Below are 16,129 nucleotides of genomic sequence, written 5' to 3'. Positions count from 1 at the left end.
ATTTGCATCATGCGCTGCAACGTTTTGGCTAAAAGTTGTTCATCGCCAGAGGGACTGGGATCTCCTCCACTCTACTAATCCTCCACACTACTCATAGTGGTGGTGAAAAAGTTTAAACTATTTACTGCATCGGGGGCAAAGGGAAGACTGTAAAAAAAAAATTTTTTTTTTTAAAAAGAGGGGGGTGTAATTGGGAATCAGAGTATTTAAAGCTGATAAAGGTGGAGTTAGGAGACACCACAGAGGACGTCCTTCTCCCAAAAACGTGCCCATAAACAGATGGCTTTAGTAAAAGCTCCAGAGAACGGGAGAAAGAAATGCAGATACGAACGCATGCAGAGATGTTCAGATCTTTTCATAGTTTTTTATTCATGGATAAGAGATCGCTCCGGCTCTCAGCGTCAGTAGAAACATGAGAAAAACTCTCAGCCTGCGAGATTTTCCCCTCGTCATAACAATATATCCTCTTTATTGCTTTCAATGTACTGGTGTAGCAGTAGTCATAAGATCAAAAACCAAAATACATCAAATGACAAAAAAAAAAGAGAGTCCACCACCGAAAGAGTGCAAAAACTAAACAGCTCATTTTAGTAGGAAGCAAGCAGAGGGAGCATTTATTTCCAAACTTTATTGTCAATTTACAGCTTTGTCCGCTCACAACACTTCAAAGCCATCTCCAATTAAAGCCCCGAACACATGGCAGCATGAATACAACACTGGCAGCACGTAGATTTACATCAGAGGTCTTTTGTTTTTTACAGGAGCTTTTTGTTCCACACGTGGACGATCCAAAGATCCGTGAACACATCGGGTTAGTACAGGCTGTGCACATTTCTCTCTTCTAATTGATTTTAGTGGTATAGGTAGGAAAGACCGTTATTTGAGAAATAAAAAATAGAAATGCAATTAGCACCGTTACTGTCATTTGTTTGTTTAACTTAGGGATCAGCACCTTTTCCCGTTAGTAGCGAATAAGAGACATCATACTGCTGCTGCGGGTCAGAGCGACTCAGATGATGAGATCTTTGTCCACATCCTCTGCAAACACAAAGACGAGAAACACAGAGAGGACACGGTCAGAACAGTGAGCTCGTCGGGTCACGCCCTACCCACCCAAAAACTCTGTCCCACAGTCCGAGGGATCGTATTAGATTTGTCAGGTGTTCGGTACTCACGGTCCTTGAGGCCAAAGCAGGTGGCCCACTCCTCCAGGGCGATGTATTTGTCAGCGTCAGCATCGCACTGCTCAAAGAAGCGGGTGGTGCAATGCTCCATGGGAATGAGAGGCGCGCGCAGAGGGGCGAGCTCTGTGTGGGTCAGATATCTGGAAGCAAACAAACAGGACAGCAAGGATAAGTTTGGCCTTTAGTTGGTGAGACGCAGCATCATCTCCCCCTCCCCATGACCCCTACATACCCGTCGACGGGGTGCTGGTCAAGCTGGCCGAACTGCCAGTGGACGGGGAAGATGTACATGTTGTAGTTCTTCTCGAAGTCGTGGGCGAGCAGGTCCAGGGAGTGATCACCGGCCTGAAGCCTCTTCTCGTTCTCGTAGATCTTCTTCACCTGAAACGTCGGACGGAGGAGTTCACGTCGGGTCATGTTGGAAGTGGCAGACGTGCAACAATAAAGAGCCTGAAAGCTTTTTTCTGTTTTATCATGTTTGTAGGTTTACTACTTATTTCCTCAGGCTGAGGTTAAATCCTCAAACTGTTCAACCGCATTTCAAAGCACTCGAAGCACAAATGTGCTTAAAGACACTTCTTTAAACTTACGTTTCATCATGAAACCTGAAACATTTGTGTCTGTGACTGCCGTCTAAAATGATGACAGTTTATTGTGAACAGAATAAAGGACAGATCAACAAGCCGGTCTGTTCTCACCCTGAGCTTCTGCTTCTCGGTCAGCAGGTTGTTGTCCTCGTCGCGCTCGTACAGCGTCACCAGAACGTTCTTCAGCCAGTCCCTCATACGCAGCGGGAACTCTGTCAGCTCGCTGTCCAGACAGGGCTCGATGACTGCAAGACAAAAGCACCATCAGACACAGACTCACACTGACTGCTGGGCTCTACACCTGCACAAACGTCTGTGATGCTGGAAATCAAAGCATGAGTGTTTCAAACATTGATGATGCAGGGTTAGAAGTGACGGCTACACCCAGGTGTACTTTGGTGTACTGAACAGTGCCGTGATCTCCATTTAAACCCTGGAGCCCAAACACTTCTCCTCGCGCTGAGCTTGTGTATCGTGTTCTATAGCTCGCGTGTTGGGACACGTCTGAACGCCGCCGAGCCACAGCCACAGTCAGACCCACCCATCAATCACTAGCGTGCTCTGACACACCTGAGCTCAGCCTATTGGCACGCCGGGGAGGAGGCAGGGGAACTGACTGGGAACTAAACTTCAGATATGTCTGAACCATCAACACCGAACCAAAAAACAGAAACAGGAAGAAACCAAAACGCACTATGTCGAAACAAAAGATGGGAGCAGCGATACAAGAATATCCAAATTCATGAGCTGGAAATCCAGATGAGATAAAATTCCAGTCGAGTTGTTTAGGAGAGGTTCTCCCTGAAATCTCAGAAAAGCTGCACTCCTTTTACTGCAGAGCCACTTCAAACTCCTTTTTGTCCTCATGCATCCACAGATATAATTCCTATCTCAGTTTCATCTTTGTTTCTGTGCGTTATTGGAGGTTTGCAGCTCATCCTTCAGATCTTCTAGAATTAGTTTAAATGCTGCAAACAGGTTCAAATAATTAAGTGCTTTACACGTGATTAAAGAGGCTTTTTCCCCGAAGCCAACATTAACGTTTGGGTGTGACCAGGGTGGAGGCAGCACGCCCTCCATCCCGTCCTTTACTCAGTGACTCAGACTCACTCGAGACCACCCGAAGGCTCAGCGCTTCAATTCCTGCTGTATCCACTCAGATTAAAGGAGATAGCGTCCTCCTCGATTCAGTTTTATTTATATAGCGCCAAATTACAACAACAGTCGCCTCAAGGTGCTTTATATTGTAAGATAGACCCTACATTAATACATACAGAGAAAAACCCAACAATCATATGACCCCCTATGAGCAAGCACTTTGGCAACAGTGGGAAGGAAAAACTCCCTTTTAACAGGAAGAAACCTCTGGCACTCCACTTAGCCGCGCTGTGAGCTTACTTAATGCTCACTGATACCATCTAAAATACTTGCATGCTGATTCAGGACCGTTTAAATCAGAAATGGAAACAAACAGTTTGTTTCCATTTCTGATTTAAAACTTTGTTTAACTGGACAAATCTGTGAAGCCAAGTTCAGACTGTGCTAAAGACCTGCATCCAGAGAACACAACGTGTTAGTCTGTTAATCTGAGTCCTCATGAATAGAGGAAAATCTCTGCATGGTCTGCAGATCATGTGTTTTTATACCCTGCCATAATGGATCATTGCCTGAACGGTTCCATGCAGAGTGTGAGAGCTCACGTTTGCAGGAGCCGATGTAGTCGAGGTGCAGCTTGTGGCCCTTCTTGGTTCCCTCCAGGGTGCACTTGGTGGCAAAGAAGTGGCAGGAGGACTCGTAGGTCTTGTTGTCAGTGCCGCAAATCTGCAGGAGAGAAAGCAGAGCTCAGTCTGCAACGCAGTGACATTGCAGGGACAGACGAGTCCTCACACGTGTGCTTCTGACCAAAACAGCCCTTTAGTTTGAAAATATGATTTTCCTGAAACAAACTGAACTAAAAGCTCGGAATTCTTTTTTTTTTTTCTACTCTTTGCTTTGCGTGATGTCACAGACACCAGATAGCCCTAATAGAGAAGCTCCGCCCACCGGTGGCTCCTCTGCTTTGCTTGCAGGCCAATCAGATTACAGTTGGCCTAATGCTAAAACTCTTCTTTCTGCTTGCAGAGAGGACAAAATCTCTTCATGCAGAAACACGCAGAGCTGCACAGCTTCAGCTCCTGCCGCAGATGCCAGTCACACCACTCAGGTCAGGAACACTCGGGCTGATTTTAAACTCACATGCTCAAAGTCTCCTTCCACCGGTGGGCAGGTAGAGGGGTCCTGGCACACACACATGGGAGTGTTGCTCTCATCCACCTCACACACTTTGCCCTTCTTGCAGTGGTAGTTCAGACAGGCATCTGTGGAGAAAACAGAAGTGAAACAGTAGGTTTTAGCTTCAAGGGACAAAATGTAGTTTTTATTTAAAGTGGACATAAAGAAGGCAGATCTGCATCATTTTTGCATTTCCATCTTTCCTTCTTTACGTCTCTTCTGTCCTTTTTGGTTGTCAGAATCAGAATCAGAATACTTTATTAAGGGAAAGTATGAGAGTTACGGTTGCTCCAGTACAGTAACATTAATAGAAACAAAAACAAAAACAGACTAGACTATTAGCAATACAATATGTTAAGATATAAGGAGCAGCACAATATATACAAATCATCAAATAATCACCAAATTGCTGTCAGCTGTTGCAGTGAGAACACAGCGGCTCGTAGCTGACCTGCTGTGCATTATTAAGTGAGGGTGTGCAGCTCATAGGCTGAGCTGCCTCTTAAAGTGGGTGGAATGTGTAATTACAGAGCGAGGGAGTCTGTCATTACGGCCATTTGAGTTGCCAGTTTGAGGCTTTGCTAAACTCAGACAGCCACAAATGCTGTGAAATCAAATCCTTCATTCTAATGTTTACAGCAGGTTTGCAGGAACATCTGCTTTGACTTCAGCATCTCAACATCTTTCATGTCCACGTTACCACCCATCAGGGGACAGAAGGACATTAACTGTGACATTAAAGTTTTGATTGGAAGTGAGTGTGTTTGTGAACTTACTCTCAGTGACAACATCCTCAATAATGTCGATGGCCTCGTCAAACTCTCCGATCTCAACCTGCACTGGATTGGCCCCCACTTCGGTCTCCTGAAGGACACGAGAGGTCAGAGATCAGATCATAAAGCGCTCAGATTGAGGTCTGAGCTGTGTTCGGGTCTATTTCTGCCTGACGTCCACTTAAACCAAACCGCCTAAATACGTCTGGTTTCCTGAAGACGGGAAAAACAAGCTGAAGCATCACCGCTAAAGAAGGTTCCTCCCTGAAGGCCAAACAGAGTCTGGGAGCAGCCAGACCATAATATTCAACAATAACACGCAGCTGGGGCCACATGTGGAGTAATGGCTTCCTGAGCAGCTAAAATTAACAGCTGTGGGATCTTTGGTCCCACTGGACCTCTGAAGCAGGAAACCATAAAACGTTCTCATGAAGACTCTATGCTCTGCTGCAGGAATGTTTCTGGAATATCACGGAAAGAAACCTGAGCGGATGGAACTGAAAGAATAGGCGCTGCCGTGTGTGACATGGCGCTTTCCTGAAAAGGCAAAAGCACGGACGTTTCACGTCTTCAGTCGCTGCGTGTCGGTTTTGGGTGGAATTTGCTTTAAAACCTGAGACGCCTTCAAGGACGAAACAGAAGCTCCCAGGCTTTTTTTTAAAAGCTTTGACGAGGCAAGAAGGTCACGACCCAGAAACAAAAGCAGAAGCACAGATGACTGATTCATTAAGCTGATCTTGGTTATTTTCTGACATGTCTCAAACATGTGTCAGCTCTTTGTAAAAACACTTCGTTGTGTCCTTTGGGCTCATGTTTTTAGAAAGCAACCAAAAAACAACAAGTTTTTGTTGATGATTTTATTGCTGGACGGATTTCTTCACAGAAGCAGTCTCTCCTGCAGTCACAAGTGGAAAAACGCCTCGAACTTCGGCTACGCTGCGGATGAACCCTAAAGCTCCGCTGCAGATCGCATCATCTCCGAGCAGCTGCGTGGCTCAGAAAATATGCCGCAGAGGCCAGACATACGGGAGAGCAAATGTTTCCCACAGACATCACGGTCACACTTACACTCGCTGCCAGAGGATTCCTCTGCAGACTTTCACCCAGGGTTTCTCACAGATCCACGAAGGCTACAGAGGAATCCTTATGGAGTGTTTTATGGAAACTGAAGCTTCCTGTTTGTGTGACGGACGATGATCACAGACGGCAAGAACATCAACATCTGGACTCACCTCAACAACTGGCTCCTCAGTCCCAGGCTCTTCCACGATGGGCTCCTCATCAGCCTGACACACACACACACACACACACATTAAACATTATTAAATGCTTGTGGCTGCTCATAGAAGTCACGTGAGTGCGTCCACACAAACACACAGTAGAGAAACACTCACAGGGGAGGAACTGGCCATCAGGAAAACACACACACACACACACACACACACACACACACACACGTCGAAGAGAAACGCACACACGATAAGTCACAGCAGAGGAAAGAAGAAAAGAGGTCACACAAAGAAAGGAAGATGCTATCGAGACGTAAACATCTACACACGCACACACACTCTTACAGGCATGTGTGACTTACAGGAGCAGCCCTGGCGTGGCCAGCCAGGCAAAGGAGGAAGACGATCCACACCCTCATCTTCAAAGTCTGTGGAGACAAACAGAGATGATGAGCTGACAAAAACGCACACAGACACTTGATTAAGTACGCAGCTTTGTGTGAGTGCTCACTCAAAGTAAAGCAGAGTTTTTGTTGCTTCTTCTTTCGCTTGTTAGAATCAGTGTAAACTATGGCGCCTCTGGCAGAGAGCCCTGCAGTTCTTCTCACGACCACAGAAGCCTGTGGGACGATTCTGACGCTGATGGAAGCGCTCCAGATTCCCAAACAGAAGCGCTCACTGTCTGCTTTGTTTCCCGACACGCTGGGTTCAGATGGTCTGTGACGCTCTGAGAACCATCTCTCCCTCTGAGAGGCGTTTGCTCTGCTGCAGGAGTCTGACCGAATGCTAACCGGGGTCCCCGTACGAGGCCGGGTCGGCCTGTTGTCATGCTCTTCGGGTGGAAATGGCTCCGGTCTTTGTGCGCTCTCTCTCACAGCAGCCTGAGGCAACGTTTGCACCAGCCAGTGTTTGGATCGACCAGCCTCAATTAAGCTCAGCTAAACACACATTTACACCCTAATGACAGATATGTGATAACAGGGCCCTGATATGTGACTTGGGGTCTTTTAAAGGGTGAGACAGGACTTGGCACCCGCCTGTGAAACACTTGAGAGTGACATGAGGTGACGTGGATGTGAGAGAGGCCTGCAGAAACAGATTCGCTGGAGTTTTAGGAGGACTCATTCAAATATCAGTTGACCAACTTATTTTGAAGGATCTGTGCTGAAACCTAAAGGTGTGTCTGCTGCTCGTGTCCTCGCACCCGAGCGACAGAGAGGCTCGATTATGGAGCGACACGCTGGCGTCTGTGCGTTTGCGGTGGCAACGCCTTTGGTAAGGACAAAGTGTGTATTTAGAGGTGGAACCAAACACAACACCAGCTGGGAGCTTTATTAGGTGCTGGTGACGGTGCCACCACCTTCTGCCACCTTCACGAAGAGAGGTCATTGTGCAGTTACCAAAATACGCTTGATACGCTGGCGTGTTAGTGCTGCACATGCTGCAGTAAGCTCTGTCACCCCGAGTGTGTCAAAGATAACAGACAGTGCATATTTCCTGTGAAAAGAGACTCTCTGTGTCTCCTCTAAGGAACCACTGTTGGAAACTCATCCCGGCTTCTGTCTCCTCTTTGTGTCATGTCTCCAGGACTGAATAAAGCCTCCTTTGTTTGCAACAGAGCGCAGCGCTGCTCAGTCTACTAGTTATCTCATCCTGCACCTCCATCAAGCTTCTCCCAGACATCAGGGGAAGAATCTGTGAGATCAAACATATGAGAAGGAGCAGACCATACAGATCAAAGTTCCTCCCTCTGTTATTGTGTCTGGATTTTGAAAAGAAATGGAATTCGCCCCAAAACACAAGGCAGTATCTGCAGTTTTGAGCGGACACAGTTTAAAGGCTGCGTGAGATCAGCAAGGATAATAAGACTTAGCAAACAGAGCTGTGCATACTTGGAATTCCTGCGCCTCGGATAAGAGTGCAGCAGCTTGAAACCAACAACAGTTGAATAAAAACGAATGATCCCTCCTTCCTCTGCAGCTTTAAACCTCCCAGCATGTCAAAGATAGCTGCAGCTGAATGGCGTGACTGTGAAAACACTGAAGCTGACACCGTGCCCGGCTGATGAAAAGCACGAGGCCTGTAGACACGAAGAGGCTGAGTCGAGCGACGTTTTGCGACACATGCAGAAAAGAGTAAATCTGTTTGAAGAACCTTCAGGCTAAACACGAGTCCGGGGATTGGCGTTTGTCTGCGATCGGCTCCAAATGCTCACAGCAGTGCTCGTTAGGAAGGACAGACGTTGATTTTTGGTTAAATTTGCAGCTTTAAGGAACCAGATTTCCTTCTACTCCCACCGGTTTCTATCAGCTGATACAGGGTGGTAATGTATCAGCATATAAGTGCACACATTCATGTAAAGTCACAAAGTCCTGCTGCTGCCCGTCTGTAGGCTTCCTGAAGCTGGCCAAGAGGGAAATGGACTTTTAGCAGGGCTTTCTTTATTTAGTTTAGTTTTTTATTATTACATGTTGGTCATGCAGAAGAAATATATTTAATAAATAAATAAATCACAAAGAAAAAATGGTTCTAATTCTTATCGTTTTGCTTTCCTACTTGTCTGGAATCATAGCAACAACTTTCTTTTGTTCTTTAAACGTTTCCATGTGGTTCAAATTGATGCTGTCCTCTGGATTTATTTAAGAACCTGAGCTTGCTCTGATTATCACTGCTGTTGATGGAGGCCTGAAAAACCTTTAAGTTGGTGGGTGAGTTAACAGATATCACTTCCTGTTTCTGTTTCAGAAGATGAAATCTGTTTCCTTTGGCCTGAAGTCTAACGGGGGTTAAGCACTGCATCCCTTAGGGTCAAATCCTGACATGGATTGGGTCGTATTAGGAAAAGGAGAATAATTCTGATGTGTAGAGTTGCTCGTTGCTTCTGCAGCTATAAAAGATCATTTGCTCTAAGCTCAGAGTCCAGGCAGGACCGGCACAGAGGTGTCCTCTGTTTCAGAAGGCTAAGAAGTCATAAGCAGCTCAGATGTGGAAAATTACAGAAGAGCTGGCAGCAGTCGGAGAATGACCTGCACAAAGGCACTTCTCTGCACCTTTTGAAAAGAAAGAAAAAAAGATGTTCTGCAGACGGGACATAAGTAAGGGCCTCTGACACATCGTAAGCAGAGTGTCTGGGCTGAGTGTCATCGCAGCAAGAAGAGAAAATAAGCAGGAAAGCGAGTGTTTGATTTGGAGGGACGTGGTGTTCCCATCGCTTTTACTTATTCTCGTTTGGCCAGAGAGCCACTGGGCTTGGCTCGGCGGGAAAGGGGAGGCCGGACATGCTGATGTAACAGCAAAACAAATTATTTTATTTGGAAAGCCGCTCACATAATCAAACACGGTGAGGCTAAAAGGGAAACTTGAGGCTCATAAAGGGGCCTTTCTCCCTCCCCACCAGTGGATTTCAGCTGGGTAAGCGAGCGTAAACAGCCCAAGCTGGATCTTCCAGTGATGCAGACATTTCCCTCTGCAGCTGCTCCTCTCCCAGCAGGCCTTCAAAGAGAGCAGATTCACACAGGTTCTTTCTTCTTCTCCTTGGTGTCATAATGGGCAGGTTGGCGGGCCTGGATAAACAACCTGTCGCAGTGCGTCTGCAGACAAACAGCTGTGCAAAGCAAACACTGAGAATGAACAGCGGTTTCCTCTGTGTGTGATGTGCTCTGCAGACACACACGCTGTTCAGAACGAGGAAGGTCAGCATTCATGATGCACGCAAAACACAGACGCATCCTAACTTTGACTCTCCTGCCTCGGCATGGCCCTCAGATCATCTCGCTTCTAAGGTCTTCGCTCAGTGTGAGCTACAGCGGTTTCCTTCAATCTGCTGGCTTCTCAATAACTTCTTCAACTCTACAAGAAGAACCTCTCTTCCATCGAGACGGACGCCTCAAGGAAAGATTCCTCTGTGATGGCTTCCAGCGTTTGCCCTTTGACCTTTGGCACCACTGTCTCCCACCCCCGCTCCAAAAGACCCGTCCATCAAACAGGTGGCAGAAATCCGAGTGTGCCGTAAAGCCTTGCTGAGCCGTCTGTGACGAGTGAACAGGACTGACAGGAAGTAAAAGATCAGTGCAGACCCTGAGTCAGGCTGTTAGAGGAAAACTGGAGGGTCTCCTCTATGGGCTCAGATTTTTTTCTTGTAAATCACACTGATGAGTTACAAATTTTTTTGTTAAAGTTTGTCTACAAAAACCTACACATAAAACTCGAGTTGCAAGTATGAATTTTTCTTCCTGTCAGCTGATTGATCAATGTCATGTCAATCACAAATGTAATAATCCAATCAGAGAGCAGATGGGTTTAACTGTAGGAGGGGCGCTTCACTGAGCTTCAGGTCCCAGAAAGGTAAAACATTTTGAAGATGGAGGATGGCGACGGCGCTTCTGTAGCGCAGTGCGACTTTGTGTTAAAGTAATACTAAAGTAATAATGGTATTTCTGACCATTGGTATACCACAACTATACCCTTTCATCTTTTATCGAACATGTGTTCGCTGTCCTCCATCTTCATAAAATTCATTCAACTCTATAAAGTTTTCAGATATTTTGGTTTACAAGGTCACAAAGCTCAGTTCACAACGATGCAGTCTTATTTACAAATACAAAATATTTATGACCACAGTCTGAGCCCGTACTCCTCCTTCGTGTTTGGTTCAGAGAAGAAAGATTATGATTCGAACTTTAACGACTTTAAACAATCTGCTTTCTAAGTAGCTGAAATGAAAACAACAACACTACAGATTTAATTGAGGACAGAAGACGTGGCTGATGCTGCAAACCCAACAGAATCTGCAGCAGCAGTCACTGAGTCACTGATGGTTTCCAGTTTTCGTCAGTGGAAATGAGCAGAACATGTCCTAGAGGGATATATGAGGTGACATGGAGAGCATCCACTTTTCTGACCTCTTAACATCCACCACGTGACCCCTGGCCCATAGCAGATGTTACTTTTCCATTAGGACCTTCAGAATCCCATAAAAAAGCGTTGATTTTTTAATTCATCACACACCTAATGTGAGATGGGCTGCATGTCTTTGGATGGATGAGGTAAGTAGTTTTTCCTGAATATGCATCAAATCTCACTGCAACCTGGACCAGTAGGACTGTTTCCTTACCAGAATCTCTCTAAATTAACCAAATCTTCACTTATTGAATATAAGCTGCTGACATTAACTCTTTGTGGATTGCTTCATTACAGATTCTTGCATTACTTCAGGTTTAATCTTCACAGCCTGCTGCAGCGGTTTCTTTCTTCAGTCCGAGCTCACACCTGATGAATCTGGTTTCCAGGGAGTACAGGGACCTCCCAGCGACCTGCCTGAACAAAGAGCAGTTTTCACAGCGTCCCATTCACCTGCACCGCTGAGCACAAAGAGAAGAATGAAGGAGAACTCGAGTGGAAAAAGTCCGGATGTTTGTAACCCGAGTCCCTCGCCACATGACCTGTTTGACTCTATTTCATCCTTCTCTCCTTCCCTTCATAATTTTATCTTTGATATTCTTCTCTTTGATTGCTGTAATTTGAGGTAAAATAATATCACCAATCTTCATATCTACAGATCAGAGGGAACACGCTGCTCCGTCACTGGGCAGGCCGGCTTTAAGCGCTCTTCGCTTTCATCTCGGCCACTTTTGTAACACTGAACTACATTTGCTGCCGCTTTCACTTCATCCAACACACACAGCAGGAAACCAGGAGATCCTGACTTTATGTGCTCGGTATGGTGGTCACAGACCCTTTACTTCAATATTATTTATATTCTTTTTAAGGTTTTGGAAGATGATAAGAATAAAGCAGATGTAATCACACACAAATGTAACTTTTAATAAACTTTTAATGATTTAATGTTCACTCTTACAGCTTTACTCTGATTGGATAAAACACCAGACAACAGAAAGTTGCTCGTAGCTTGACCTGAAGTCAGACATTGAAATACCTGATCCACTCATATCAGTTAGCTATCTACATTAGCCTTAGATAACCGTGGAAGTAAGCTAACATTAACTCCGGTGAGGTGTCTTTCTGGCTGGCTTACCCTGGCTATAAAGCTAAATCTGAGCTAAAACCTCAGACAGCATAAAAGATGGTGGTAGCGTTCAGGTCTGACACCTGCTCTGTATCACCTGCTCAACTCTGTATATTTTTATATACCGGTATTTTATTTATTGTTTACTCTATTTAATTTGTAAAATATGTGTACACACACACACACGTAGAAAAATATTTAGTATACACATCCAGAAATGCATATACTATTATATATTGTACATATATTTATTAGTTTCAGATGTAGCCATTCTTGTATTTTGCTTGTTTACATTATTGTATTTTGCACAACTCTGTTGCTTTTGAAGCTCGCACACAAGAATTTCACTCACATGTACTGTACCAATGTACCTGCACATGTGATGTGACAATAAAAGTGATTTGATTTGATTTGCAGTTTCTCTAATGTCCACCAGAGGGCGACTGCTCTGCTAACCAAAACAATTCCAAGAGACAGGGAGTATACCGCTCACTGATGGCAGCGTCCCTCAGCCTGTCAGTCAGAGCAGCCCCTCTCACACTTCCGCTCTTCCTTCCCTCACCCCAAGGCAGTCGCAGCCCCTCCCTGAGCCTGTTTCTGCTAGAGGTTTCTTCCTGTTTAAAGGGAGTTTTTCCTTCCCACGCTCGCCAAGCGTTTCCTCATTGGAGGTCGTGTGATTGCCGGGGTTTTCCCTGTATTATTGTCTGGCCTTTACCTCACCATATTGAGCGCCTTGAGGTGACTGCTGTGGTGATTTAAGTTGTATAAATTCAACTGAGAAGTCAGCACGCCTCGACTGAAGTGCTTCTTTAAACCGATGAATCAGTCACACCTCAGACTGAACTCTGAAGAGACTTTTCCCTCTAAGCAGCAGGACTTGTTAGTCTGTTGGTGTGTTCTCATATTTCTTTATTCTTTTACTTTTATGTCTCCTTCTCTGTCTCCTTCCTCGCGTCCTTCTTCCTCACATTGAACTCCAGATTTTTCTTCTCCGCGCTGAGCACAGACAGTAGCACAATCCCTCCTTCCTTTCTGGGGATTAGTGTTTTTCTAGAGATTGCCAAGCTGGCTTTTCACAGCATCCTCAGCTCCAGCCCCTCCTCCACCACCTCCTCCTCCACCTTCCACTCCGGTCCAGACCTGCCACCTCAACAATTAACAGAGACGCTGTGTCTGCACTTCTCTCATACTAATGCTGGCACATTGTGCTTCAGCCTTTCCACAGAAATCTCGGACAAATCCTCAACAGGTGTGACGAACACACAAAACGAGACTGGAGACATTTTACTGAGACACATGTAACCGAGTGTGACACAAGAAGAAAGGACTGAGCACATTTCCTTAGACAGCAGCGAGCAATGAAATAACCCAAGATTTTCTAAAGATATAAAAACTCAACTCAGTTTGAGTTAAAGTTTCATTTAATCTGTGCATATCTGAAAAGTATCGTCCAGTAAAGCTCAGGTGTGACTACACGAAGGTTCCTGTGGTTAAAGAGTTCCTGTAGATCTTCAGTTATTTTTTCAGTTTTCCTCATGCAACAAAAAACAAACTGCTGGGTGCAAAATTACATAAACGTCTCTTCTGTTGACCTTTTTTTCTTCCCAGGAAATGTTGCCATCCACAAAAAGGGACCAAAGGCAGAGCCATCATCATTATGAGAGCTCACGTGCCACTAATGTTAAACTACTGATTTGTACTTTTACGTAAAATCACAGTATAAGTTTTGGATTCTTGAAGTCATGATGGTCATATGTGCTGTGCAGCTCTCTAGTTTATCCTCAGGCTGCTGGGTGGATCTGGGGTGGGGGTCACGGCTCTATGGGCCCAGTCAGGCTGTTCTAACCAAACTGTGAAAATCTTTATGGAGCTCCATGACAATCCAGCTGCTGCACCATGGATCAGCACTAACTCAAAGAAACAGCTGGTAACCGATCACCATGGCAACCTGCATTCCTTTACATGAGAGTAATCAGGGAGGGGGTCAGGAGGAAACTGTGGAGAAACTAGAATCTGTCACAGCTTCACCTCCTCCTCGTCCGATTTTCTTTCTCTCTTTGTTTTTGTATTTTCACACATTTTTCCACATAATTGTTTTTTACAGAAACAATAATTCACCAAAGAGAGGAAAGCAGAAAATCGAGAATCAGAATAACAAAAGTGTCCAATTAAAAAGGGTCTGAATCCCTCCTCCCCCTCAGCCCCCCTCCTCTTATTGCCGATGTGGCACACAATAGCTCCACAGTCTGAATGCTCTCAGTTCGTTCACCTGCAGGCTGTGATTGAGCAGTAATGGCAAAGGAGCCGTGGCTGCTCTCAGACCACAGTCCTGCCTTTAAAAGCAAAATTCAACAAAGTGGAACAGAAAAAAAGTACCAGCTGTTGAATGTGCTGAAGTTAAAACGGACATCTGTGTTTGTGATAAGTGTGTGAGGAAAAGTGTCAAAGCAGAGCCCTTCTGCGTAAAGCCGTCACTCCAACTGACAGAGCTCTAACAGCAGAAACGTTTCACTGCATCTAAAAGTGTAAATGTGTCTGTACGAGTCGGAGGCAGAGCGCTTACCTTCAGCTTTCAGAGAAGAACACCAGAAGAGAAGTCAGCTGTGTGCGGGACCCCGACGATCTAACTCCAGTACTGCTTTACGCACAGCTCATTTCCAATGGGACGTCCCAGCCTGGATACAGCCCCCCCCCTTTGGTCCATCACAGCCTCCCCCACCGCCTGTGGGCGGGTCTGTGATGTTAACCCTTACGCAGTGGCTGGAGGATAAATGAAGACTGGAGAGCAGCGATGACACGAGAAGAAACACGTGACCTGTGTCGTTACTTATTACTGTTAGAAAGATCAAAGACATAAAAAACATTTTGGTAACTCTGAAGAAAATCATCAAATACAAAATACTTTAAACATCTGGATTGACGTAGTCCACCTACAGACTGTATATGGAAGATGGGCACACATTGATTAGCTGAGCATTTGCACTTTGTGCAGCAATAAGATCAGGATAACCCTCCCAGTCCCAGCAGCTGATTCATGATGGAGCCTATCCCTGTTACCATAGGGCGAGAGGCAACGTACACAATTTGACCAATCAGGGCTAACACAGAGAGACAGCCATTGGCACAGACAGCCACTGGTACATGCATTCAGTCCTTTTGGCTGTGGGAGGAAACACAAACATGGAGAGAACATGCATGTGACATAGAACTCAGGCAACAGTGCTAACCATAGCTGTCCAGTATTTGGGTATATGGTATTTATTATTATTATAAGTGCGTGTCTGGTTGGTGATGGTCACTGATGGCTGCTGGCGTACACCTGCACCGGAAGCCTCTCTGTGTCCCGGGTTGTTTAAGCCAAAGCAGAATGGAGCAACAGCATAAAGACGCTCCAGAGGTCCAGTTCAGGGACTCCAGGTAGCTGAGGTGAAGCCTAGCAGGCAGCTAGCAGCTACAGCCACCTGTGTCACTGTTCACCTGTCAGTCAGAGAGGCCACGCCCATAATAATGCAAACTGAAAACTAGGTGAGTATAAAAACATTGTTCTAAAGTTTGTCTATGGGGACTGACTCACTGCTGCCTCTGCTGGACAGACTGCAGCTATCTGAGTTCTTCTCCGTCTGGTCTTGAACCTCGGGTAAAAGTTCTGTGCAAGTAAATCGTATTTTTCCGTAAATGTGCATCTATGCCTGAGTTAAATAGTCACGATCTCGCTCTACACTAAAGCTTCAGTCTTGTTCCCATAAAACTGTAACTCAGTGACTTCAGTGCTTTGGGGCATTTGTAGAACATCTGCATCACCACAGCTCAGACTCATGGACTGCTTTTCCAGCACCTGCTGTCCTCTGACAGACAGAAGCAATCAAGAACCATGTGCATGCCTCATGCTCTTCGGCTCGCCCTTCATTTTCTCTGTCTCATTGTTTGATGGACTGCTACTGTCTGTTCCCAGCATGCAAACCAGAGCTGATGTGAAGAACAGCTGGATCAGAGGGAGAGAGGGAAAATCCCTGCAATGCAACGTGGCGTTTTCCATTCTGCGAGGAAGCCACAGTCCAGC

The 16,129-nt window shown here is 45.6% G+C and overlaps 1 protein-coding gene across 1 annotated transcript; it reads right to left on the bottom strand.

Annotated features, from left to right (window-relative positions):
• Positions 1-438: 438 nt before the first annotated feature.
• sparc (secreted protein, acidic, cysteine-rich (osteonectin)) lies at positions 439-14,725 on the bottom strand. The gene is made up of 10 exons (XM_085286862.1): positions 14,633-14,725; positions 6,407-6,472; positions 6,048-6,101; positions 4,819-4,906; positions 4,007-4,128; positions 3,472-3,592; positions 1,883-2,016; positions 1,417-1,565; positions 1,176-1,324; positions 439-1,038 (listed from the first exon to the last, which is right to left on the bottom strand). Exons 2-10 carry the CDS (start codon positions 6,461-6,463, stop codon positions 1,010-1,012), a joined length of 903 nt encoding a protein of 300 aa, XP_085142988.1. The 5' UTR covers positions 6,464-6,472; positions 14,633-14,725; the 3' UTR covers positions 439-1,009.
• Between the last annotated feature and the right edge of the window lie 1,404 nt (positions 14,726-16,129).

This window comes from Mchenga conophoros, linkage group LG2 (genome assembly GCF_057382185.1).
Source record: "Mchenga conophoros isolate Kocher_MC1m ecotype Shallow Benthic linkage group LG2, M_conophoros_male_GT1.1, whole genome shotgun sequence".
Taxonomy (NCBI): Eukaryota; Metazoa; Chordata; class Actinopteri; order Cichliformes; family Cichlidae; genus Mchenga; species Mchenga conophoros.
The sequence above is the reverse complement of the archived record's forward strand: the minus strand, read 5'-3'. Positions and strand labels throughout refer to the sequence as shown.

Bases quoted from the DNA above. Each gene is read 5' to 3' on its own strand.
- sparc (XM_085286862.1), bottom strand. From the start codon at position 6,463: ATGAGGGTGTGGATCGTCTTCCTCCTTTGCCTGGCTGGCCACGCCAGG. The intron at 4,907-6,047 runs GTGAGTCCAGAT...CGTGTCCTTCAG, and splicing joins CTGAGGAGCCAGTTGTTGAG to GAGACCGAAGTGGGGGCCAA. The intron at 2,017-3,471 runs GTGAGCTCTCAC...TTTGTCTTGCAG, and splicing joins CTACATCGGCTCCTGCAAAC to TCATCGAGCCCTGTCTGGAC.